Source organism: Dipodomys merriami, unplaced genomic scaffold (genome assembly GCF_024711535.1).
Source record: "Dipodomys merriami isolate MVZ:Mamm:240054 unplaced genomic scaffold, mDipMer1.0.p SCAF_12, whole genome shotgun sequence".
Taxonomy (NCBI): Eukaryota; Metazoa; Chordata; class Mammalia; order Rodentia; family Heteromyidae; genus Dipodomys; species Dipodomys merriami.
Window position 1 is genome coordinate 7,604,069 of NW_027202493.1, and position 27,154 is coordinate 7,631,222.

At 38.7% G+C, this 27,154-nt stretch overlaps 1 protein-coding gene across 3 annotated transcripts in view; it reads right to left on the reverse strand.

Moving 5' to 3' along the window:
- Positions 1-1,620: 1,620 nt before the first annotated feature.
- Unc5d (unc-5 netrin receptor D) overlaps positions 1,621-27,154 on the reverse strand; it is a 586,279-nt gene continuing 560,745 nt past the window's right edge. For all 3 annotated transcript variants that reach the window (XM_070016201.1, XM_070016202.1, XM_070016200.1), the window contains 2 exons: positions 21,256-21,434; positions 1,621-7,768 (listed from right to left, as the gene is read on the reverse strand). In XM_070016201.1, coding sequence (XP_069872302.1) covers positions 7,564-7,768; positions 21,256-21,434 — 384 coding nt within the window. In that variant the 3' untranslated portion in view covers positions 1,621-7,563. The remainder of the gene's footprint in view (positions 7,769-21,255; positions 21,435-27,154) is intronic.

The window sequence follows — 27,154 nt, forward strand, 5'->3', positions numbered from 1 at the left end:
AAACTTGGCCCTATAAAAGATATCCCTTTTGTGCCCAGCCTGAAAGTCACAGCCTTATCAGCTTACTGACAATAAACTTTGTTGTACATGACTTGGTGTCTTCATGGTCTTCTGGACTGGAGTTGGTGCTGTGAGTTGGATCAAGTCTTCCCCAATGATTTTGCTCTTCCCTCTGGGAATTAGAGGTTGTGCCAGTCTCTGACCCACCCAGAGGACAGCTAAGGTGATTTCCCTTGATTGAGCATTCTCTCTGCATCTACCAGCAGTCAATTTGGCCCTTCTTTTAGAGAGAGTGACCATTTCCCTTTGTTGGGGTCTTGGAGTTTGTTTTCCCTTTTTCAGGGAGAAAAATCTTGGCACCAAGTTCTGAATCCTCTCCTGGCCTACGCCACAAGGTTAGATAGGCCATGGGACACGGCAATTGTGTGTTGATGACCCCTCTTGCTATCTCCCTATTGATGTTAGTTGACCAGAGACCCTCTGGGGATGTCTGTGGATCTGTAGCATCAGCTCCATTGACTTAACAACCTCCATCTTAGGTCTTCAGCCCTTTCCCTAAAATCAGGTGACCAGACTAGACCTGACTACAATTGCTAACTCCTAACCCTGTGCCTGATAGCTGCAGCACCAGAATGCTTTTCCACTTACACCTAACCACAACTGTTCCAACCAATGACTACACGCTATCTTTGGCCCCAGCTGCAACTACAGAGTACTTCATGTCTCTAGTGGAATTTTCCATACCTAGCCTTTGGACCTATAAAGATTCCCCATTTGTACAAAGACAAGCATTGCACCCAGTTCGAAAGTCACAGCGTTGTCAGCTTGCTGATAATAAACTTTGCTGTAAATGACTTGCATAGTATCTGGGCTGGAAGGAGACCACCACATGGTTCTGGCAGAAAGAATTTATTCAGGGAAGAACAAACTGCCGGCCTGCAGGAGAAGGAGGCATGCAGAGAGGAAAAAGAAGAAAAAGAGGGGCATATGGATGAGTGGGATTATATAGGAAAAGGTAGGAGGTGTGAGCACAGCAGATGAGGAAGTGAGCTCAGAGCCTGTAGAACCACTAACTGTCTGAAGGAGGCATGACCAGGGCAGTTCAGAAAGTGACCTCATTGGATGAGGAAGTGACTTCATTGGATGAGGAAGTGACCTCAAAATCTGGGGTCCTTTGCTGATTCACGGTCAGGTGATTGGTCATTACTGCTTTCAGGCAGGTGATTTCTGCTAAGGCTGTGTGCTGCAGGAGGGGGCTGTTCTCCAGGCAGACCTAACCTTTTCTTACCTTTCTCACATAGAGTCAGAAAATGTAAAATAAACTGAAGACTAAGAAGACTAAGTAGACGGTATTTCAGTTATTTGAGCTGTGATAATCTCTAAAAGAAAAGGCCATGTGTGTGTTTAGGAGGGATTTAGAAGGTAAGACTCTTTGTTTTCAGTTGGTCCTAAAGTCCCATTCTTGAGGCCCAAGTGGGACTTGGGTTCACTTTGTCAACAACTATTTGAAAGGTATGCTTGTGGAGGCCATCCTACACCAAACAGGAAGCAAACAAATGAGTTGAGATTTCAAAGTTCCACTCACAGAGTATCCTAAAATGTCAATAAAAGACTCTTTATTCATAAATAACTGATATGCAGTAATTTACGCCTGTACATGTATTTTGAAAAGTCAGTAACCATCCAATTATTTTTTTTTGCAAACTCTACATAAAACATCCAAACCGTCCATTTTGTTCAGTACAATATAACACAGCTGTTTGGCATTACCAAATATATATGTATATATATTTATAGATATGTACATGTGCTGAAAAAGAAGCCAGTGCAGCCTTCTCTAAGAAGTCCATCCAAGTATTTACTGTACAACATTCAGAATTTACATTGATAATACAAGGCACAAAAAGTGTGGTATGAAGCCAAGGCCATACTTTATTCCAACTCTCTCCTCTGGCTTGCTCGCTCCTTCAGCTTCATGTCGAATTTAGTGTTCAGCCCTGCTTTTTAGCTTTTTTTGTGTGTGTGTGGTTTATTGTAGTTTTGTTTGGCTTTGAACACATCAAATAAAAGTTGAGAGTAGTATGGGTTTGAGATATGAATCATTTGAAAGAATACCCCTATGTGTCCTCCCCAAATAAACAGAACAAAATGAAATATCTTAAATTCTTCCATACAGAAGTGGAAGTAAACAACTACTCATGGTTTTTTTGTTTGTTTTGAGTTTGGGTTAGGAAAGCTTACCTCTACCTGTTTAACTTTGCAATATTTCTAGGACTTTCAGAGGGTGTATGAACCAATTGCGGACAATTGTGAAAAATGGAAACTCTGTCTTTCTTCTAGTTCAAAAAAGGAGAAAGTTATTTTACTGACCAGACATTCTGACAGCCTGTTTTTTCCCACCTTCTATGGAAGTTTCCAGTGGGAGTAGGTTGTATGGAAGCTAAACCTCCAAGAACATTTTCAGTTTCTCTCTGATAATGGCTCCATCCTAGTAACGTCTCAGCATCATCAGACAGTACTAATGGCAGAACCTTAGAATTACTGGATCTAATTCTTGCTGTAATTTGTGTATCAATAAAGGGTTCATAAAACATGGTATTCCACATATACAGCCTTCTCCAATAACATTCTCTTTTCACGATTTCCCAGATCCACAATGAAGTCATTACCTCCTATAGATATTAAAATTTAAGAGAATTGTATGATTTGCCCAATTTTGGAATTTGGGTATATGTTTGACATAAGTGAGATGCTTTTTTAGGGCTAGCAAAATTTGAGATAAAAGGACATTTTTAATGTAATCATGCCTGTTGTAAAAATATTTTGACATATATCTCTATTCATGCAATTAACTACCTGCCAAATTCAGTAACATCTGCTTATAATTCAAAGCTATATCTTTTTGGGGGGAAAAGAAAAAGGCATAACCTCCAGTGAACTTAATATTGAGGAAAGGGCAAAGATTCTTTAAAGCTCTAGGCTAACCATCAAGTATACTGCCTTTTTATTTTTTTAATCTTTGGGCTCAGATGAGGGGAGGGTTAGAAGACATGAAGTTGAAATGTTACTGTCTTAGGCCCACCTCATGAAGACATTCCAAATCCATGATCTTCACAGCAAAAGGAAAAAGCAATGAGTAGCTGCTTCACAAACCACAATTATTCTACGTGAGTTAAAGTTCCTACTTCAGATCACAGTACTACACACTAGTGACTAATAGCCAGGTCTGGGTTTCATCCCTCTTATCTTGTGGGAAAAGTAGGGTGTATAAATTGCCATTTTGGTTTTGTTGATGACCCTGGAGTGGGGATAGAAGAAGTCCACGGTAGACGCTGGCTATCCTAGAATTGCTTTTGCAAAAAACACCACATGCTGTCAATACAGCCAAACAGCTTTGTCACTGCAGCTTTTTGAAAGAGTTTGGAAAAGAAAAACACAAAATATGCAACACATCTAGATTAGTAACAGCTTCACTTTTTGTGACATTTGACAAAATACACTTTTGCTTGTAGTTTAGAAAAATTCTATGCAGACAAAACAGTGGAAACTACAGAAACGGTGGCCATTCAGCTTTTGGCTAAAGCATCAATTTTCAAACACAGCGCTATGGTAACAAACACCAAAGGGCTAATAAAATTTTGTCACCATCTCTAGGCCAATGTTTTGTTCTCCCAGTTGATGTGGCTGTCACATGTAGTCCAGTCAATGGGAGTTACTAAGGATTCAAAATTTGCAATGTTTCATGAGGAAACACAATGAAATGGGCCTCACAATGGGCCAGACAGGCATGTTTCTCAGCTTCTTCCTGATTCCTGTGACCTTTACAGACAGAGCTAGAACAGAAATCTCAGAGAACATTACCTTCAACACATCTGATAGCTCTATCATTCAATATTTTCACAGAGGGCAGAGACACTAGGAAGTTGAAGAGGAAATGGCTACAAGGAAAAAGAAAATCATATCCAAGATTTTATAATGTTTTGAAATTCACAAGTGAATTTACCAGAGTTGGCAAGTTGAGAAGACAGTCTAAAGCCAGCTATACTAGTTTAATTGTCTACGTTTGTTCATCAATACCCATGTTGAGAATTAAGTTTATTATGAAATACGATTGTAGTCAATCCAGAATTTTTCATCTAAATAAAACCCCATGTGAGTACTGCTTTTTCACTCAATACTTCCTCTCAAGGCCAACTGAAGGAAAAATACAGAGACCATGGTAAAAGATTACACCTCTGATGTTGGAGATAAAAATAGTACAAGAAACGTTCCCATCTTTAAAGAGAACTGTGTCAATTCCTTTTCATCTCTTACAAAAAGGCCAATAAAATTTTTGTAGGAGTACATGAGTTTTATGAGACTTTCTGCACTGGTAATGAAGTTTGCATTTAAATCCGTAGTGCAAACTTCCTTTTTGGCTTAAAGGATTTTAATGTAAACCAGTAAAAAATGTACAAGCAGTGTTGTAAGATCAATAAACTAACATTATGATGTTACAGTCTGGTGAAGCTGTGAATTGTATCATTTGGGTGGCATAATTATAAGTGATGTCTAAAGCATAATTATTAGACTTAAATGTCTTTAAGCACTGAGAGATTTAAATTAAGTGGGATATTTTGTAAAAATTTTAAGAAATCTACCAAGTATTTAAGGCTCCTTTTAATTATGGACATTTTGTACTAGAACAGTAACTTCCAAATTAAGTGCTTAGATTAATGAGTCAGACTCTTTTAAGAAGGGCATTTCTGTTGTGATAGACAAATATTACAGTGGAAAAAGGTGAAGGTCACAGTGTATTACTGTAAGTTCAAGTGTGAACTAAGATTTCATATGAACCACAATTTCTCTTCCCCAACTTGGTCTATAAAACTTAATCGCGGGTTCTCTTTGAAACTGCCTTGTAAGACAATGTGCAATCCTTATATGCACTAACTGCATTATTTAATAAATTTATATAAAATGCTTGTCCTACCATAACAGAAATAATTACAAGATATAAACAATATAAAAAATATGGAGGAACAAGTTCCAGATACTCAGGGATCAATATTAATCTCATTTCATCCATTAAGCAGTCTATGTTGATTCTAAGGGAAAAATCACTTGAATTTTTTATTAATTTGAAAGTATTTTAAAATCCTTCCAAAAATCTACAAAGCATTCATAGACTAAAATGAATAGATTATAAGGCCAATTGGAAGGGAAGAGAAGAAAAAAATAGGATGACTTAAAAACAAAGATCCTCCAGGATGGACATTAATATGCGCTCTACAATGAGTTTGAAACAGTTTATTACCAGGAGTCACTGTAGATCTGTTCTGCATCTAACCATGCCAATCCACCGACTCTTCAGTTTATTCAGAATGACTGACCATCTATTTCCACCTCTTTCTTTTACACATGCTATCGATGAAGTAAAGTGATTTACATTTTCATGCTTTCTCACTTTTTCTAGGAAGAATGAACAAGACCAGATCACTAGGAAAAAGGTGTTATCCTGATCTAGATGTGGCATGTTGAAAATATGCTTGACAGTTGTACAATGATTTGCTTCCTCTGTATAATAAGCCTTTGGTTCCTGAGAAAAGCAAAATGCTTTTGAAGTACATGTAGCAAAGCCTTAAACTACAGGGGACCACAAGTATCACACATAAGTTTAAGAAAGTAGCCAACACATTTAAGTGTTTTCAATGCCTCATCCAAGGAATCATAGTTTAACCATCTTTATGTCTTTTCTACATGAAGGAGACTTACAACATTGTTTCTCTCACAGGATTTAAAATTTTTGTAAAAAGTTGATCATATTCCCACTGTCATGTATTTTCACCTCCCCTAGTATCTGACTACTTTTATTCTACTGTAGTCAAAGTCTAATTAACTGACTGTTTGCCTTGTGGTTAATCTAGATTCTTGACTTTGGTTGTTCTGATTGTGAACAGTTAATGAAATTGTCTACCAGAAGATGAACATATTTTCTCATTTTTTCTTTCTCGGACTTCTTATATGACTGAATCATATTTTAAATTAAAATGAGGTAAAAGATGAGCTTCATAAATTATCTGTGAACTTGAATTTTCTACAAATATCACTGCTTTCTTTTTAAAAAGAAATAATAAAAATAACAACTATGAGTTAATGCTCTATGGAAAATGCATTGTTGGTGAGGTTGGCCAGTATTAGGAACATGAATACTCCCTAAACAATTTGTACAGTTTCTGGGACACTTTGGTAGAGGTCTACTTACTTAGTATTATGAAGTGCACAAACTGCTAATTTCCCAGAAGCAAAAAAGTGTGTCTTATAGCTTTGCTGTAAGATATTGTGATGATTGTGCAGTACTAAAAAAATAGAAAATTTCTAGAATCTAAATTGAAAAGTACACTTAAACTCATTGTTCTTTTAAAACAAAAGTATTAGAGGACTAAATCAACGCTTGTCTTCCAGAACTACAGCTTATTTGAGGTCTGCAGTTCATATTTATCCCTAGACTTGTCCTGGCTTCTTCTGTCCCCATATTGTAGAATAAGCTGTGTTTGAATAGCCCTCTGTAATTTGAGCAGCTTAGGTAGAATAGAGATGGTCCTTCTTTATTAAGTAAAAAGCAATACATTTTCATATTGAAAAGTCTATGTTCTCTGAAACCTACTGCATTGGATTTGGAATAGGGGAAGAAATGAGCAGACTTGTCTCTGAAAAAAGTGAATGTGAAAGCCAATACCAGTGGCTCACATCTGTAATCCTAGCTAATCAAGAGGCTGAGATCTCAGGATGATGGGTTGAAGCTAGCCAGGGCAGGCACTGTGAGACCTTGATCTCCAATTAACCACCAAAAAGCTGGAATTGGAACTTTGGCTCGAGTGGTAGAGCTCTCACCTTGATCAGGGACAGTGCCCAGGCCCTGAGTTTAAGCCCCAGGAATGGTAAGAAAAACAAAAAAAGTGAAATATACTGTAAGAACTAGTTGGTTGTCTAACTCATTTTTCGGTCTTGTCTCCATTAATTGGCTAGTATAGACAGGAAATTGGTGCTGGTGTGATATTCTCTAAATTCTAAAGACCCTCCTTTCTTGACACTGATGAAGTCTAACAATGGGTTGGCAACCCTGTTTGACTTCTAAAAGCCAATTTGATTCTTGACATCATAGATGCCATCTGGTACCCGAATCAGCTGGTCCTGAGGGGTACATCATTAAAAACCTGTTTCCAAACATGCACTTCATCAATCTTTGCCTTTGCAGCTTTACTGTAGCTCATCTTTTCACAACATCTTCTAGCTAGCTGTGCCCTCCCTTCTACTCCAAATCAGAGGACTTTGTCCAATGTCCACCTGTGTGTAAATTTAGAGGAGACAGAAGAGCTCCTCCAGTTTAACAGAGCTTATGCCTTTCCATATTAACATGTTTTACCTATGTTAAATTCAGTTTCTTCAAACAAGGAATCTCACTGATTGTAAATAAAGGCTGATTTCCTCAGATGCCACTGCACAGACAGCTGCCTCTTTCTTTCCCATTTAAAGCAAATGTCCCAAAGCTGGCCATCGCTCTACTTCCCAGGAGGAAGTAGACTAGAGTCCATTTTGCCTGCTGTAGTTGAAGTCGGCTTCATCAAGCTGTGATTCCGTAATGTTTGAGAGTTTCGTGTGTGTCCTCCCAATCTCTTCCAGGGCACAGGCCAGGGAGTCAAGGTCACCATCGTGCTGATGACGAGCCTCCCACAGGTTCAAAATGACAGCAGAGGGGCTGCTTTGCGTAGCAAAGTAAGACAAATTCCTGTGTAGGATGAAACAACACAGATGAAAATGAAGAAACAAACATCACAATAATGATATTCAAGTGAACTTTAATTGATATTGTTACTTTAGGGATGGAAAGTTATACAGGCAGGTCTGGGACAGTTTAGTTTGAATCCTAATCCTAAACTAACCTGTACTTTGGACATTCCCCAGAGCCTTGTCTCCCACATCTTGTATTGGTCCTTCCTTCTTTGATCTGTGTGTGTGTGTGTGTGTGTGTGTGTGTGTGTGTGTGTGTGTGTGTGTGTGTGTGTGTGTGTGTGTGTGTGTGTGTGCTGTGCTTACCTTTTGGCTCTGCTTGACATAGTCTACATCTTTGGTTTGGGGAAAAAGTGCCTGACTCTTCTCTCTCTTGGTTAATATAGAGAACGTAAAGGTTTTATCTTTGATATCTTCTTCATCTTTCCTTCCTCTGTGTTAAATCTGCACTTCCAATCTTATAAGTCAATGTGAGTTAGTTATAGATCTTCAAATAATCTTGTGTTGTTTTAATTATACAAACCTTCCACCTCCTCCAACTCACTGAATTAGAAATTGATGCCATTTTTCATACCTTTAAACAAATCCCCTTTAAACTACAAGGAGCCTAGCACTTACAACCTTCTAGACTCTCCTACTAGGACATAGAATGAATCCCCCTGTGGTTTCCTTTTCTAATGTAATAATCAGCTTCACCCTCCTTCCCCATTCCCACTATTTACATTTAATCAATATTCTGTCATTTTATGGCTTGAACCATGGTACTCCAAACTCTGTCTCCAAACTCACTAATTATGGTATGTTCTATTCCAACTATAATAAAATATCTACTCTCATAATGTTAACTAGGCTTTCTTTGGTTTGGCCTCAGAGTAGCTGTAAAAATTAAGTATGCATTTTTGTTTCTTCCTTTATCCTTTAGCTATGGTGTAGGTGGCACTCTGCTACTTGTTTTCAGCTGCTTTATTCTATTCATAAGGAAAGCATACTTCCTCCCTTTGCTTTGGTTTTTAAGATCACATAATCCTCCTACAATGTGATTCAGTTCTTATTTCCTCTTTCCACAAAGTGATTTATGTCTTCCCTGAACTATTTCTATGCAGTGGTTAAATATTCAAGTGACTACAATGTTTTTATTTTACATATATATTTATATGTGTATTTTTATGTGAAGTTTGTCTTCTCAAGTTGACTATAGATCCCTAATGCTTAAGGATCATATCTAATAATTTTCTGAATCTGCTATAGCATTTATCATATGATGATGACAGGTATTCATTCATCATCCATTAGCTGAGTAATTGATTCCTACCAGTATATTCAGTAGGAAAAAGAGGTAACCTTTTAGATAATAACTTCACTATGATGAAGACTAAGACAACACAAAGGATTAAAGGTTACCATTTCTCATAGGGACTTTCACAGTAAGGACAGAAATGTCATCTCTGGTGAAAATTCTGAGTTGAAAAGGTTTTGCAGACACATTCCTGTTTTGAAGATAGTACTAATTTCTACCACCATCCCTGATATGTAATCACAAGATGAATTCATATAGAAAAGAGCACTCAGAAGATCTGACAAACTTAAAAAATAATGTGCTGGTACTGGGGCTTGAACTCAGGCTCTCCCACTCTTGCTTTGCCTCTTTACTCAATTCTGTCATTGTACCACTTGAGGCTCACCTCTCTCCCTCTCCCCTCACCCCCCCCACTTACATACACACAGCAATTCCAAATGAATAAAATGGGAAAAATAAATTTTCACCCCCAAAATCAATGTCAAAGAAAATCCTCTTATGTAGTAAGTTCTTTTGTGTAAGAAGTTCGTCTTGCTTGGCCACAGGAAGATGTTTAGAGGGGATATTCGGTCCCCACTGAACACCCCTGCTGACATTCTGCAAGTGTAGAAACAGAAGGCACAACCAGGATGGAGGATGCATACTGGGAGCCTTGGCTTCTTACAGGTTAATGTGCGTTTTACGGACCTTCCAATGTCCTTGGGCGTGTCGTGATTACATAGTTCTCTACCTCCCAAGACTCAGAGCATCACAGTTATCTCCATGTATCCAAATCATCCTCATGTTGACCTCCAAGTATTTACAACTCTCTAGTCTCTCACACTATGGCTACACTCTTGTTTATGGAAAGAGTAAATAAGTCTTTATGATCTCTATTGTTTCAAAGACAACAATCATAGCACTTAAGAGCAATAGTAGAACTAGCTTTCTGATAACTTTACTAAGTATCTATATATTTTTTAATTTGCTACTGAATGGCAATGGCCTTGTGTCAGTGGACTTGAGTCCTTATGATCTTAATTCTGGGCTTACCCAGAATAAGACTACAATTTATGCCATGTATTGACAAGCTGTTTCTATAGTCAGGAAATATTTTTGGCTTTGAGGACTTTAGATGGCCCCTGGGATGCCACTCTACCCTGCCAAGTAGGTGATGAGTATGCAAATGGTGTGGCTGTGTTCCAATAAAACTTTATTGAGCATCACTGAAATGACTGTCATGCAGTTCCCACCTGTCTCACAGCATTACTCCTCTTTTGATTTGTTTTCCTGACCATTTAGAAATGGAAAAACCCTTCTTAGTTCATGGCTGTGGAGAACAGGTGGTGGCTGGATTTGGCCTGCAGGCCACTGTACTAATCTTTCTCCTATGTTGTCTTAAAACCTAAATGAGATGTCTCTAGCCAATAGCTACTTGAAAGATTAGACTGAACTTCCTGCTTGTGCAGCATTTGAAAATAAGCACTTAGATGCCCAAAGTGGCTGAATCCTATTCTTTGCATTCTTTTAGGCCCTCTGCAATCTTCTTCTTATTTAACATTCAGATGATCTTTTACGCTTCAAGGGTATCACAACGGTATCACATCATAAGAAAAATGCAAAAATAAAACCCTAAGAGAAACACCAAGAGTATGATTTGAATGTGACGATTGTCAGGTCTGCCCTGGGCCATGCAGGCTCTGTGCAGATATCTCCCTACCTCTTGGCTAAGTTTCCACCCAGTATCTGGCACACCTGGAAGCAGCCACCTCCTCTGCTTCTGCTACATCTGATCCTGGGCTGCCTCTGGTCAAGCCTCCCATCTGACCTACAGAGGGTCCCCAGGCCTTGAGGTCACATCTGGATTCAGTGTGGCCATTCCTTTTCCCCACCTGGCCACACCTCTTCCTGTCCCAGGCCTAAATAAATTCTGGCCCAGGAGTAGGTTGCCCTTTTGTCCATGCCTCTCTACCATGCACAGCAGGGACAGCAGTTTGGTAAATAAACTGATTTTCCTGACTGAATAATGCGTGGTATTCTCTTCATCAGCTACCTACTGAAACCTACCTATTTAATATACCTTACATTGATGACTTTTTGTCTCAACACAATATTAAGCGTTTTCATGAACCCTTGGGAAGAGAGAGGCATTCTAGGTATACCTACAGAGCACACTCTTACAATGAATGACATTTTAGTCACATGGTTCTGACAAGTCCTGCAAATGTCTCCATTGGAACAGACGCCTAAGGCTAAAGAAACTAAATCAAAAACAGAAAAATAAAACTTTCTCTTAGCATAGGCCTCCGCATATAGTGTGGCAAGTAAAATGTGCTTCCCAAAGCAAGTTTTAGATTTACTTTTTAATTTTACACAAGCACACTCAATATAATACACACATATTTCAAATTCAACTTAATTTTAGTAGATACCTAGAGGAAAATTATGTAAGGTAATACAATCATATCTGCAATGAATAGAACAGAGAAATTCATATATACACATCCTAATGCAGTGGGCTATTCCTCATAGGCACATGATTTCATTGTATGCATGTGTATGTAAATAAAGTACAACTTTTTTGAAAACTATTCCAACCCCAATCTATATGAGACATTTCTCTTCATAATACTTGTGTACATAGGCACTGAGTACACATGTAAATTTTAACAGTATGAAAGACCCCCTCCCTAACCAACCAGGCCCTGAGCCTCTTTTTTTAGGGGAACAAAGTTTTGTATTTAACCAAGCTATTTCTGGCTTCTGTAACATGCTTTGCTAAGAAAATTATATTACCACACTCCCCTTCCCCTTTTGATAACTAACCTCACCAGTTAATCAATAAGCCCACACCCTACTAACTAATCCCCCCCCAACCCCCCTGGTGAGCGAAGGACAGGCGCTAACTCCGATAAAGGTCACTTCCTCATACCAAGGACTGGAGACACACAACACATGGGGGACCCCATCAGAACAGTAATTGGCCAAGGCATATGATTTGTTTAAAAGGATTGGCTGCCTGCGTGCAGACCTAGTTGTAACACTTTAAATTTACTGGCTGAAAAAGCGCGGGCTCTACTGTAACGGACTGAGGGGTCCCATAAAAGGACCATCCCCAGGACTGCTCGGGGCTCCCAGCCACTGACCCGAACCTTGCGGATCTCGAGGTCACCTGCACCTGGGAGCCTGGGCATGCCCAAATAAAACCCTCTTGCCTTTGCATCTGGTGTCGTCTGACTGGTGCTTGGGGCAGGGAGGTCCTGATTTGGGGGACACCCGAAGTAGGGGGTCTTTCAAGTACACAGATGAAATTCTAGAATATTGTTACTATCACAGAATACAAGTTACAGCCAAGTTAAGCAATTTATCTCATCTTCTTTATTTCTTTTTCTTTTGAAATGAAGCCTAAACATTACCAGTAAAGAAAAAGGAAAAGAAAACAACCACAAAAATACCCTCAAATCCCCAAAACAAATCAGTCAAACAAACTCAAAGCAAATGAAAAAAGGAAAACAAAATGCCTCCCCCAACCCTGAATCTAGAAGTGTTTTTTTTATTCTTTATACATGTTGAACTTCAGAAAACTGTGTTTTTCAAATTCCAATTAACTCAGGTAATTTAGAAAATTAAGAGTTATTTGTTGAAGTGCCACGAATATTTTATATACTACGCAGATAAGGTGACCTAATCTCTTACTTTCTGTTAGACTGGTGTTCTATCATTTGAGCCACACCTATATCCCTGCTGGTTATTTTGAAGATAGCGTCTCAGGAATTTTCTGCTTAGGATGGTTTGAAACGTGATCATCTGAATCTCAGACTTGCACTTAGTAGGATTACAGGTATGAGCCACCAGTCCCATTACATTTATGTTTTTTGTGTGTGCCTAAATGCTTTGCATGCACTATGACACTATGGCTAATTTCCCAATCTCCATCCTTCATTCCAGTTGAAAGCTCATGCTTTATGTGGAAGCCAAGTAGAACTACCCTCACTAATTTCACTAGCTGGATATGAGCCAACTGAAGACAAATTTATACAATCTTAGTTGGTAAGTGTTAGCATGCTCTTCATCTCAGGTCCTCAGCCCCTCCTACTTCATTTCCCAGGAGCAGCTATATCTCTAGCCCCCAGCTGCATCAGTGGAACACCCACCCAGACTTGAACTCCACCCTGCCCACAAACTCTCCAGGGGTCTCTGCCCTGATCTAGTTGAGCACACAGAGTACCTCCTGCCTCTAGCCCCAATGTCAAAAGGATACCCCTGAATAGGGACAGGTGCCATATTGCTCCTTCTCGGGTAAGGGAGATGGTCTTGTCAGCCCTTCTAATAAGCCTTTCTCCTGTAAGTGACTGTACCTGTGTGGTCTTCTGGTATGGGTGCTTTCAGTAAATACATTTTCAAATGAAGAACTGTGTTAAGCTAATAATAGAAAGAGGTTAGATTTAATGATTTCTGGAATTAGTTATTCGGCTTTTTGTTTTATTTGGTGGGTGAACAGAGAGAAAAATAGGAGTATGAGTTTTTTTAAAAAGCAACAACAAACCCTGCCTATAGTCTTTATTGCAACATGGGGGTTAATTCCATGAAAAGGAAACTGGTTAGAGATACAGGTTTTCTTTAGCCTAGTGAAAGCTTTTTGGTTTTACAGAATCCCAGCATTATTCAAATGCAAATGCTGTAGGGGCTGGAATATCTAAATCCTCCATCAGTTAACAAAGGGCAAGATAACAGTATTGCAGAGAAAGAAGCACCTAGCTGGCTGTATCTAGACCCTAAAGAACCATACCAAATAGCTATCAAAGGCACACCCAACTTACACATAGCCAAAAAGGGTCCCTTTCATTCTAAATTTCAGACAACAAAGCTTTTCTTTACTGAGAACCATGCTACCAAGGGTCCCATATACCTATTTGCAAGTTGTAAGCTCTTTCTGTGACTAGTTGTGAGAATAAATTTCATACTAAATTACAGTAGGGGAGCTTGTTTGAGCTTCAGTCCTTAGCATTAAAAAAAGAAAAAAAATGAAAGAAAAAGAAAAAGGGTGTACCTCATAATTATATTCAAAATTTGGGCTTTTACCAGTATCATCAAATAGAAGGAATCATTTGTACCAGTAATCTTGGGGGAGGCAGGTTTGTTTGTATTTTCTAGAAACTGTTGTCTTTTATTATTGAATCCAATTTTGCTTTGAGCATGTAAAAGAAAATTAGAATTATTACTTTTCAGAGTAGTTTGTCAGTATAAAGACTATATTGAACTGCTACAACAAATGAGAAATCCTCCTTCCTACAGCAGAATATGGTCAACCTGTGCAGAATTAAATAGGGAAACTGAAAGTCATCATAAAACAATATTAATATCTCTGTGATTTGGGTCTCATTTAAGGAAAGCTTCTTATATGATCAAAAACCAATCTTCATAAGGTTCTTTAAATGCAAATAAGAGCAAAAGATCATTTTGACTAAATAGCAGTGACTGGACACAGCATAAGCATTTGGGCCATTGATCAGGCTTTCATCCCTAAATTTTATCCTAGCTGGTAACTCAGCACACAGCACAGCAGCCTACAGGATAAAAGAAGTATGTGTTTGACTCATTAAGAGAAGAGACTTGTAACACACCTGCCCTTCTGGGTCATCAGGTGAAAGAAAGATGGCTTTGAAAATCCAGCGGGAAAACACAGAGACAATTGAAGGCATGCTGAAGTCTGTTCTGTTCTTTCCTGCCCAAGAGCGTGATCCATTCTTTTGAGCAGAAGAATTTGGCAATAAAATCCCACTCATAGTTATTCCATTATCTGCTTGCTGAAGGGAAATAGGAAGGATCCTTCTTCCCTTTGGAAGAGATATTCAACCCCTGACACCTAGAAGACCATGAATTGACAAAGGAGAACAAAGCCAAGTGTAGCCTTGTTTCCAGCTCTCCAGTTTTAGTCCTAATGGGATAAACCTGTGACAATTTCCCAATTTGGGAAATGAAAAGGCAATGAAAACTACCGAATCAAAAACCTTGACTTTTCTTTCAATGGGGTATATCACGAAAAACAATTCAAATTAAACTCAATTGTCATCTTCCATCATCTTGAGACCTTAACGGGAATCCTGAGAGTAAAGCAAGAAGGACTATCATTTAATGTTAGAAAGAAAGAAAAAAAAGAGAACACAGAGAGGGAAGGGCAAAATATTTATACTTCTCCCTTTACAAACCAATCCATATATGTTTCAATAAAATCTCACAAATCGTTGGATTTAAATAGTACTCTAATAAATCAGGTAAAACAATCCAGAGCTTTTAACTTTCTCATAAAGCTATCACCTTCAGGCATACTGACACTGTCAACTTTTTAGGAGCATTTGAAATGGCCTGCACAAGAGGTCATTTAGGCTCTCATGGTGCTTTGGCATGTCTATCTTTTCTGAAAATCACATTAGCTTAAAGAAGCAAAATGGATTCTTTCAGATACCAGCAAAAACTTATTATTGCCTAGGGGAAAAAAAAGGCAACCCTCCTGTCATCACCCCTAGAGCTAACAGTGGGAGCATAACTTTCATTCTTTTAGAGGAACAGAAAGGCTTTTTTTTTTTATACTGCCTTTAGGATGGACACTTGCCACTTACAAACCACATACAGCTTGTTCATGGCTAAACTTAGCCCTGGGCTTTCTCTTTCCAGCTTCATATTAGTGGGCAGTTTCATGAGTCATTGACTTCAGTGGAATGCAGCCCACACACCCTCCATTTTGCTGTGTGGGTCCCTCTGGCTTCACTTTAAGCGCTTTTCAAATTTCAGCCTCTGCCTAAGTCCACTGGGCTAGAACCAGAAAATCTGATTTAAGCTTCATAGTATTTTGCCTCCAAGGACCTATGTAATGTTCTCTCTCTGTATTAATTCTCCTTAGAAGAGTCATGAAGATTGTATTTTAGAAAAGGCAACCTCACACCCCATTTTTTTTTTTTATTACTTAAAGGTTAGAATGTGTTTTCTAGCCTCTAGCCTGCAGAACCAAGAAAGCTGCATTTGGTGTAACATTATAAGTTCCTAAAACACAGGAATGAAAATGAAGCAGACATTTGGTATACATGACTGTATTTCTCCCTCTCTCTCTCCCTCCTCCCATCTTCATCCTGAAGCTTCACTATGGGACTACTCCAACTTCAGTGAATTCTCAACAGTTCTTCAGTGCTAGATTAATAAATTGCCTTGTGACCTTCCACTTTCCTTTCCCACTGTCCTCTGGCCATTTCCCTGTTCCTCTGCTTCCAATTAAGTCAGTGGTCATAGGGAATGGCAAGACATGACCCTGATGTGGGAAGACTGCTTCTCATTAAAGTTCAGTTTAAAAGATTTTGTGCAAAACATGTAGTCACAGCACCATTTACTGGCCATGAGGTTTCAAGTGTTTATTAGGTGATCTTAATTTTTACATCATCAATACCTCAAGTACATCTGACTGTTTTAATGAGCTGACTAATAAGAAATGTGTTTTCTTGGCAGAGCTTACAAAATTTCAAGCAAGTATACTATGAAGGGTCTGTGGAAAGGGAGTTGTTAATAAGATGTAATTTATCTACTACTTTCCATCTCCAAATCCTTTCTTCCATCTTGCCTGTTTCCTTTCTACTCATCCACCCATATCTCATGCATCTGTTCCCATGGCAACTGGGCCAAGCTGACTAGGTTTTTACAAGAGTTTCTTGAATACAGGAAGCATGAGGGGAAAAAAAATCTAATAGGAGGACTTTGAGTGTTAGATCTGAGGGAAAGGCAAGACTCTTCCATTACAATGGCTATGTAGCCTGTTTTCTTGTAAGACTAATTTTTTAGATTTTTTGATATAGGCTATATCAGGCCTATTTATGAGTAGGTATATTTTTTAGGGCCAAGTAAGTATACAGTTCAATGACAAATTTCACATTATTGATTCAAGAGATATTTATTGAATTTCCCCAAAGTAGATGACCCTATCCACAGAGATTTAACTGTAATTTAAAAAGAATATCATAACACAAAGTGCTAGGGAGGGTTGAAGAAAAAGAGCAATAGAAGAGATTATGCTGACTAAAATTTAATATATGCATATATAAGAAATGATGATAAAATGCTTGGGTGCAATTATACACTAAAAAGAAATGGATGACAAAAGAATTAAACAGAATTTTCTGGATAGTGTGTGTCAGCTAGAGGAGAGAAGGCAAAGGACTGGTTGAAGGAAGTAAATGTGATTTGTATGCATGTATGAAAATAGGATGAGAAGTCTGTTTAGATTGTTTTGAGAAGTGGGGAAGGGAGGAAAACGGAGACTGAGAGAGTGGGTGAAGCTGTTGGTGGTAGATGGCATATATATCTAGAAATGTCACAATGACCATTTTCTTCCTCATAACCACAGCAGACTCTTTTACCCTGAGAGAAGCAGACCTATGGGAGATTTACTGAATAGGACCTTCTCTATTCAGTAAGCTAGGGACAGTCCCATGTAAGTTTAGAGATGAAGGAATACTGCTGGCTGAAGCAAGGAATTTCAGATATTAGTTTGGTAGAGTCTCAGCATGTGCCCCAGAGGTATATATAGTTACCACAGTTGCATTTACAGACTAAATATGCTTTGAAATAAAGCAGGTATGGACACTGTATAAGAATTAATGTCTGGTCACAGAGTCTATAATCGTAGCTATTTCCTATGATATTGCCTATGATATTCTTGCTAGGCTGTGTGGCTCATATGCTAGGCAAGTTGCAAGGCATCTATGCTACCAGAAGAAAAATGCACACAGCTGTGTATCAGATTCTTATCACTTCTAAGCCTACCACTTACTCGTGGCTTGTCTATAGACTCAGACCTAAGGGTTTTTGTTTGTTCATTTTTATTTTTGCAAAAGCACAGATAATCAGCAGTGACATTTATATTCATTGTTTACAGGAGGAGGGTAAGAGAATGTTCTCTCATTGACATAAAAGCAAATGCAGTCTTCCATTTCTTTCAAAAGTCATCCTTTCTGATGTGAGAGCTGCTGCCTCACTAGCTTTTGAACAATTTTGGAAGTTGCAAGGATGGGAAGAGTGAGGTAAAATTCATCACAAGACCAAGGCAGGCTGGCTCTCTACATGGAAGTGAACATGTGCTTTGTGATCAGCTTTTTGTGGTGACCCAAACTATAACAATTGCTTTCTTAACCCATAATCATTGCATATTCATAAGCTTACATTTTTTGTGTTTAAAACTCAGGTTTGTTTTGTTTTGTTTTGCATTCCTGGGGCTTGAACTCAGGGCCTGGGTACTGTCCCTGAGCTCTTTTGCTCAAGGCTAGTGCTCTACTATTTTAAGCCACAGCACCACTTCTGGTTTTTGGGTGATTAATTGGAGATATGAGTCTCATGGGAACTTTTCTGCCTGGGCTGGCTTTGAACCACGATCCTCAGATCTCAGCCTCCTGAGTAGCTAGGATTACAGGTGTGAGCCACTGGCACCCAGCTGAAACTCATTAGTTTTATACCATGTTGCTTCTAGTCATAAGAGAACAAAACCAGTAACTTGAGATGACACAACAGGAAGTTGTGATGGATCACATGTGAAAATCTCATTCATCTGTTTTATTTCTTTCTGTGAAGGAAAATATTTATCTGTGGAATCATAAGTGAAAATTCAAAACAGCTAGAGAACTTCAGCAATATGAGAATGATGCAAGATGGGTTTGAATAGTCTATCTTTTACTAATTCTTCAAATATCCCGGGAATACCTTTTCCATAACCACAGCAGCCTCTTCCACCCTGAAGTGCTTGGATGTAGAGCAGAATGGTATCCTCACCACAGGGACTAACTACTCTGACTGAATAAAGACCTATGGAAGGTTTACTGAATCAGGGCAGACCCCTCTAAGCAAGAGGTCAGCAAAGGCTAGCCAAATACCCACCTACATTTGCTTCTCTAGAGTTCACTAGAACACAGCTCCACCTCTTTATGTGTTTTTGTTATTTCTTCCTCTTCCTTAACACTAAAGAGACAGAATTCAACAGTGTTGAGTCGTGGCAGCAGATTCTTCTATTTACTCTCTGTTTACTGCACTATGACTTAATCCTTGGCAGAACAAAAAGATCGGTTTACATAATTTCAACTCTATATTAAGCTATATTTAAAGATCACAGATAAAGATAGAATAGGGGGGTAGCCAATGTCATTTTTTGAAACACTATATTAGCTATATAGGGTGTCAAGTGGAAGTAGACTACACACATTCACTTTGTTATGCTTTGGTATTCACTTCAACAGTGCCAAGAGGAATGGCCAACACTGGTTGAGAATCAACATATTCTGGACATTGTCAGAAATTTTCTATAAAATAGGCATTTGACTTCGTTAAACCAATGGAACTTAAGCTTGTTTGGAAAGAAAGTGGTAGGCAAAAACAAGCCAACCAAAGGCACACCAAAGACATGGACTTTATGATCCTACACACTGGAGGGTCAGCTGAATCCAGGGGCAGCTGGATCCAGCATAGACAACTGATGCTCATTAGCGTCCAGAGGCTGTTAAATGTAGTCTCCCAGCTTGAAACACAATTTCCCCACCATGCAAGGTCAGAAGTGAATGCCTTTGGAGATATGCGTTATAGGTCTATGTGCACTGTAAGGGGAGAATAAAATGGAGCAAGGCAGAAACATGCCCAGGCTTATCCAATGTATTAATGCAATTTGTGGTAACTGTCATTTCTGTAAGTGGTAACTTAAAATTTATAAACTTTCAGAGTGAGAATGATTACAGACTTAATAAGCTTTCAAGAGTTACACTTCTAGAACAGAAACACAAGAACAGTAAGTGACTGAATTGGTAGAAAAACTAATCATTTCAGTGCCAGCCAAGGCACTTTATCTCTGTCTCTGCTTTCCTGCCTGTCTTTCTATCTCTGCCTGTCTCTGATTCTTTATCTCTGTCTCTCTCTGTCTTTCTTTCTGTGTCTCTCTCCATTTCTCTCTCTCACCAAAGTATGTTACCTAGCTTATGTTCTCATTCTGTGTGCCTGAGAATGTAAACTTGACATTGTTGCCATGTTCGTGAGTTACAATCAACACATCTGTCTTCTTTGAAATTGATGGTAAATATTCAATCTAATGTGTTTATTCTTTCACAAACTTATATATATTTTTTGTATTCCTTTCATTTGAGATATATGCTTTTTCAAGACGGTGCTCTTTACAGGCCTGACTGTAAATTCAGTTTTGACTGGCAGCAATGCCTCCACCAGCTTTCTAGTTGGGCTTCGTGTTCTTTGACTTTGAATCCATTCTCTCACAAGGAACAGTAATCTGTCCTTTCTTGGCAGATATCTACCCTCCCTTGTATAGCAGAAATCCAGGTAGGGTGCTTGTGAAAATAAAGAGAGAAAAATATGGAAATGATAGAATAAGCCAAATAGTTAGAAAATAAAGCTTTGTCTAAAAAGAAAAGACCAAAGGATAAGGACCTAAAATAGCTCTGGCAAAACTTGTTCTCATTCTATTCCTTTTGGGGTAGGAGGTACAGGGTGAAAAGAAAGAGGCTTCACTGGTCAGAGGCTTCTCCCTGTAATCATCCCCCATCTGCCCATCTGTATTGCTCTGGGTCATAGTACCCCCCCTGCCTTTTCTCATCCAAAGTACTAAAGCCCATTATAAATCTCTTGGTTCTAAACTCAAGTCATCTACAGCATTAGTACCATAATGAGGAGTCTCACTTTTAGCAACACATTCATATTCAGTGTCTAGGTAACCTTTGCCCTCTGACCTCAAACCTGATGTTCATCTTCACACCTCCTTTTATTATATCCAGAAGTCCACTTTTGCTGGCTGAGCAGGTCGCCTCTAGAGGCTACACAATATCTCAGGTTAGCTGAATGCCAGGACAAGGTGTGAAATAGGTGTGAAACATTGGCTACTCTGGATCTCTGACACCAGGTTAAGCTGCACTCTGATCACTTGTAGCATCAAGCACTATCTCTATATGCATGTTTCAATTAGCATATCAAAAAACCTAAATGTCAGGTTTTTCCATTATGTCCTAGAACCAGAGTAGGGATGTATAAAGAGGCTTCACACAGTGTTATCTTAGCAGCCGACATGGGGTATAGGACCAGGAAAATTCATACAGATACCAGAATCCACATTGCTTCTCAGACTACTTTCTTTTCTAAAGTTCTCTTAGTAAATATATCTTTCTGAAGTTGTCCTCACTTACCTGTTGATGCTGTTTTTCTGTGCTAACATCTGCCAGTCCTTGCCTTTGGCATTGGGGGTATCAAATGTAGCACAAATCCGCTGTCGGATAGAGTAGGGAATTTTGAAGGCTTTGGGGCCAGTCTGTGCAGGAAATACGCTATCCTCTTGTGCAAAGAAAGTGATGGTTTCTCGCTCACTCTAAAAACAAAATAAATAAAGCCTGATCAGATCAAATGAAAAGTATCATGGATATTTTTGTTCCTGAAAAATCTGTGTTAACATGCATTCACAAAATGCCTGTCTGTTGTGATGGCCTCTATAAAATACATTGACAAGCTCCTGACCCTTCTGAAAAGTAAAGAACTTCTCTAGTAGCCTCTTAAATCGTATTGTATCCTGGAGAATTATAATAGCCTTTCCTACTCAGAGAAGTCACTGATTCTTCCCCCATCCGAAGAGCTGTCAGGAAAGAACAGAATTAGATGATCCTCCTCCTCCTGCTCCTCCTCTTCCTCCTCCTCCTCCTCCTCCACCTCTTCCTCTTCCTCCTTCCTCCTGCTCCTCCTCCTCCTGCTCCTCCTCTTCCTCCTCCTCCTCTTCCTCCTCCTGCTCTTCCTCTTCCTGCTCTTCCTCTTCCTCCTCCTCCTCCTCCTCCTCCCTCCTCCTCCTCCTGCTCCTCCTCTTCTTCCTCCTCCTCCTCTTCCTCCTCCTCCTCGTCCTTCTCCTCTCCTTCCTCCTCCTTCTCCTTCTTCTTTTATTTTAGGCTCTCAGGGATAGGTGGATAATTAGCAGGAAGAAGCTACCAAATGACAGATTTGAGTTCTATATGAGGAATTACCCTCTGATGGTCATCAAGACCAAAGATGAATGTGCTAATCAGAGAAGCAGGCTGGGACACAACTGGTCATCAAAAGTACCCATAGAAGTTGCTTGTAAGTGAATCACAGAAAAGTGTGTTGTGCACTCAAGTCTTAACCTTATATGATTCTATGGTAAATATCTTAGTTTCAGAGTTAGATTCTTTTGGTGAAACAGAGCCAGCCATGAGTTACAGACATCTTGACCAGTTTTGTGACCTGGCAGGATGGAAGGGTCTTTCTTTCTCTCTGCTCATCTTGTTTCTAATTTGAAACTGTCTAGTAAGGATCTGTGATTTCAGTACATAATTGCAATTAGCTGGCCATGTCAAAAATGAAATGACACAGAAATCTGTCAGACTGCAGTAGTTGTTTCTATGGATTCACAGAATTTTAAGGACTGAAAAATATTTGCTTGCATTGCACCCATGCTTATTATGTGTAATAAAAGAAGAAAAGATTCTGCTGAAGTAATTAAAATTGCTTAATCTGTTGGCTTTGAATTAATTAAGAGGGATTTTCCTGGGTTACTCTGTACTAATCAGGTGGCTCTGAAGAGTTGAAGGAGAAAACCGTTGTCCGGAGGCATTGCTATGGCTCTCAGGCAGTACTTGGAATGGAAAGCAGGGTCCTAGCTTATGAAGCAAGCACTCTACAAGGGAGCTACATCTCAGCCCTAGAGCTGTCTCTTCTGTCAGCCTAGAAGAAAACAAATAGCGGTGTTGAGAATTCTCTCAGAGAGGGTACATGGTGAAGAAGTGATAAAGACCCCTAGCCTATAGCGATTAAGATAAGGACTTCCATCAGGAAGAATGACATTGCCCCACTTGTTAGGAAATGGAAAGACTTGGAAAAATTATATTAAGTGAAGTAAGCCAGGACCCAAGAAACATAGGTCCCATGGCTTCCCTTATTTGCAATATCTAGTATATGACCGAGTCAAGCAGAAAAGGTCAGATAAGTTGATGTTAGGGAAATGAACCCCAAGATATGTATTCAAATGTTATTTTCTTTCATATGATTGTTTCTAACACATTTATAAGATGATTTCTTTGTTGCTTTGTATGTCCTTCCCCCATGGTATAACCTCTGCTTTCACTGTATTTGATGTCGGTATAGTCTGTGGAGGGGAAGGGAAAAAAAACAATCATTTAAATAGGGATACAGGTGGACCCATTGCAACAATGAGATGTACAAGTCGTTAGGTCGAAAATGAACTTTACAACTTTGGTGGGGGTGTGGGAGGAGGGGGGAGGATTGGGAAGGGGGGGATGAGAAGGATGGGAAGGGGAAACAAAGGAGGAGGCAACAGCGTTTGATAAGAAATGTACTCATTATCTTGCCCATGTAATTGTAACCACTCGGAATAGCATTTTCACAATAAAAAAAAGATAAGGACTTATAACCTACAGCTCTAAAAACTGAATTGCGTAAGCAACATGAACAAGCTTGAATTATCAGCTCCAGATGAGAACATATCCATAACCAACACTTTGACGTCAGCCTGAGGAAACTCAGTTTAACCACAGTTAATGTTCTGGACTATTGAAAACTGAGACAATGAATGGGTTTTTATCTATCTCAACTAAACTTGTGTTGCCTCTTATCAGGTTGTCATCTATTACTGGTTTCAGATCTGGTCCCTGTACATTACAGAACAATACTCATAAAAATTCTTCCACTGTTTGCAAGTAGTACAATTTAATAGCAGAATAATGGATTTGTGAACCAGAAAGATAGCTTTGGAGTAAGATTGCACATCCTCTCATTTTTTTACTCTGGTTGACTCAGTTTCCCATTCAGTCTTGTGAAACTTGTATAGACTCAACAAAGGTTTGGAAAGTTGGAAAAGTCACCCAGTTCAGGATATAAGCGAAACTGAAATTCTGAGATCCTAGTAATGGCTACAGTAGTCATTTTATTGATTCAAAACAAGTATAGAATACACAGAGTGGTTAGGTGGTTAAGAAGAATATGGACTTCAGGAATTTATTGAAGGACAGGCTTCATGGAGGAAGCATTTGAGCTGGCCTTGAAGGACCATATGCATTGATTGAATTGATTTGGGGTGGACAGGTACTTATTCAAGGCAGAGTGGACAGTTCTGTTCTGATATATTGGGTGGTTATAAAATAAACCAACTCATCTTCTTACTGCATAAAATAGGTTACAAGATACATCTTTTTTTTATCATGGTCTGTAAAATTTCTCTTACCCTCTAAAAATGCAAATCAAGTAGGAATAGCTTCCTTAGATATTTTCTGACAGAGGAGAGAAAGAGAGAGAGAGAGAGAGAGAGAGAGAGAGAGAGAGAGAATTTATGCAAAAGAACATGGTAGCTGTGACTATAAAATGGGCGTTACCATGGGAAAAGATGGCTTGAAATTAAAACACAAAGGTTCCCCTGGAAGACTCAGACTTGGCTTGTGGAAGTTTTCACTGCACCTGTGAACAACCTACGAGGCTTTGTCTTTACTATTGGCAGAAGAAAGACCACCATGATGCATAAAACAAAGTGGAAGAAAGAGGCTTTCTTTGAAGGTGAATAAAGTATTATATGAGAGTGAGTCTGAAAATTAGTATGTGTTTTTACTCATTACATTTTTAAGAAATAGACCTCCTTCCTCTTCAGGTTTACAAAATTAAACATTTACCACACATAAGGAGGATACTTTATATAACATTTACAATGCATTCTAAAAGACATCTGGGCCAAGTAATAAGAATTCTGTAGATACATCACACTTTCTGATTGTTGAATTTAAATATGCAGAGGAACAGTAGATTTTTATGTTCTGCACATCTGAGATAAGTGACTGCTACCTGGTTAGCTTAGGGAGTTGTAAATCAATGGGAGATTCCAGGTATTCTATTTTTATAACAGACAAATTATCCCCCAACATTCATATTCTTTTGGAGCAAAGATAAAAGAATTGCTTGAAGGGAAAATTGTGACATGCAAGATTCCCATTTAAATCATTTCAACCTAGAAAAAAAAACTTTACTATTTTTTTTCATGAGGAAAGATGAAATAAGTTACTTGAGGTACTTCCCCTTCCTCAGTATGAGCAAAAATGTTTTATTTCAGTCTATACTTTTTAGAAAAGTAAATACTGTTTCTTCATGGAGCATTAATTGTCCCTCATCAGATGATGCAACAGGGTTAAACTGAATGGAAACTGTTTGTAAAGATTAACACAACAGCCAGACATTGGTGGCTCACACCTGTAATCCTAGCTACTCAGGATCATGGTTCAAAGCCAGCCAGGGCAGGAAAGTCTGTGAGACTCTTATCTCCTATTAACCACCAGAAAACCAGAAGTGGTGCTGTGGCTTAAGTGGTAGAGCACTAGTCTTCAGCTGAAGAGCTCAGGGACAGTACCCAGGCCCAGAGTTCAAGCCCCACAATTGACAAAAAAAGAAAAAAAAAAGATGAACACAATACTGGCTATCCTACAAAGCCAAAGATGATGTCTTTGTAGGAACAAAAATAAGTTTTATGTTTTTGAATGATGATAGAGGTGATGCTGAACCTAAAAGAATCAATGCTTTTAGTGAGGGTGATCATTGTTTTGATGAGAACATTTATACATGTGTACACACACTTACGTCTCTTGTGGTTTTACTATTAAATACAGGAAATCATGGTGGTAAGATAGTCCATTCAAACAAGATAAGAAATGGGTTTTTTTTTACCCTAACTGCAGACTAAACTACAAAGTTGGTATTAAAAAAAATGAAAGTTTCTATTGAAAGCATCAAAGTTTTGTTTTTACAAAAGCATTTTTGTGACTAATTTTAGTCAACAAAACTCTAATTACTAGCCTACTAAAACAACCTAAATTCAGATTTTTTTTTTGTACTCAGGACCAAGAATATGATACTGCTTTGAAACTGATCCATGCCTCCCAACTGATATAAATTTATGTGTGGAATTTCACATTCCTTCTCCCCAAATAATCATTCAAGAAGGACACCTAATTAAACATAGGGTGGGCCGGTCACATGTAGGGTATCTATCCCATTCTTGAAGACCTATAGAATGAACATTGTTGTAGTCCATCACACAAATGGCTATAGTCCATCTTTCCTTCTTTGGAAGAAACAAGTTTTCAGTCTCCTATTACTCTTTTAGATCCTCAAAGACAATGTTTCTGGTGCTGAGATGTTTGGCATACTGCCTGGGTTCCCAAAGTGAAAACATCTCCACAGTGAGAGCCCACAGTGAAGGCTAGTAATCCAGACTGCTTTATTTGGACCTTCAAAATTGATCTATGATTCCTAACTCACTGTATGATGTAGACTGATGATTAGTTTGGAATCTTGAAGTGATGTAGAATGTAAATTCAGACTTTGATCTAAAAGTCAGCTCTCTCAGTTTGTAATCTGGCTTTTATCTTATTAGCTAATGACCTTGACCAAGAATGTTGACATCATTGAGATTTTTATATCCTGTATCATTGGGACAGTAATACTTAATCTACAGGGAAGTGACAGTTATATGATAAATGTGAAGGCAAATGAAACAGTATCCGAAATATAGTGGCTTTCAAAAGTTATGTGTTTTCTTGTGACATAGAAATGTTAACAAATCAGACTTGTCTAAGATGTTCTGGGAGATGCATGGCACTGGGTCAAATTCCCTCAGCTATACTTGAGGCAATTAATGAAGTGGTCTTTGGCAGTACCCAAAGGCTAAGAAAGCTCCCAAAAGCAATCGTCTACAAACCAATGACTACAGCCAATAAGAATATCTGAATATTGTTCTGATAATTGCTTATCATTTTCAAAAGGTACTGTGATGTCATCTTTTCATGACATTTCAAGATGACTGTAAATGGGTAGAAAGACCAAGAAGTAGGATAGTATTTCCTACATAATTTTCCTTAGATGAACTTCAAGAATTTATTTAATCAAAGAACAAAGGTATTATAGTCTACCATCATTATCAAATTTTTGTGTGCTGCTCATGGGGCTTGGCACTGTCCCTGAGCTTTGTTGCTCAAAGATAGCACTCTACTACTTGAGGTACAGTTCCACTTCCAGCATTTTTGATACTTA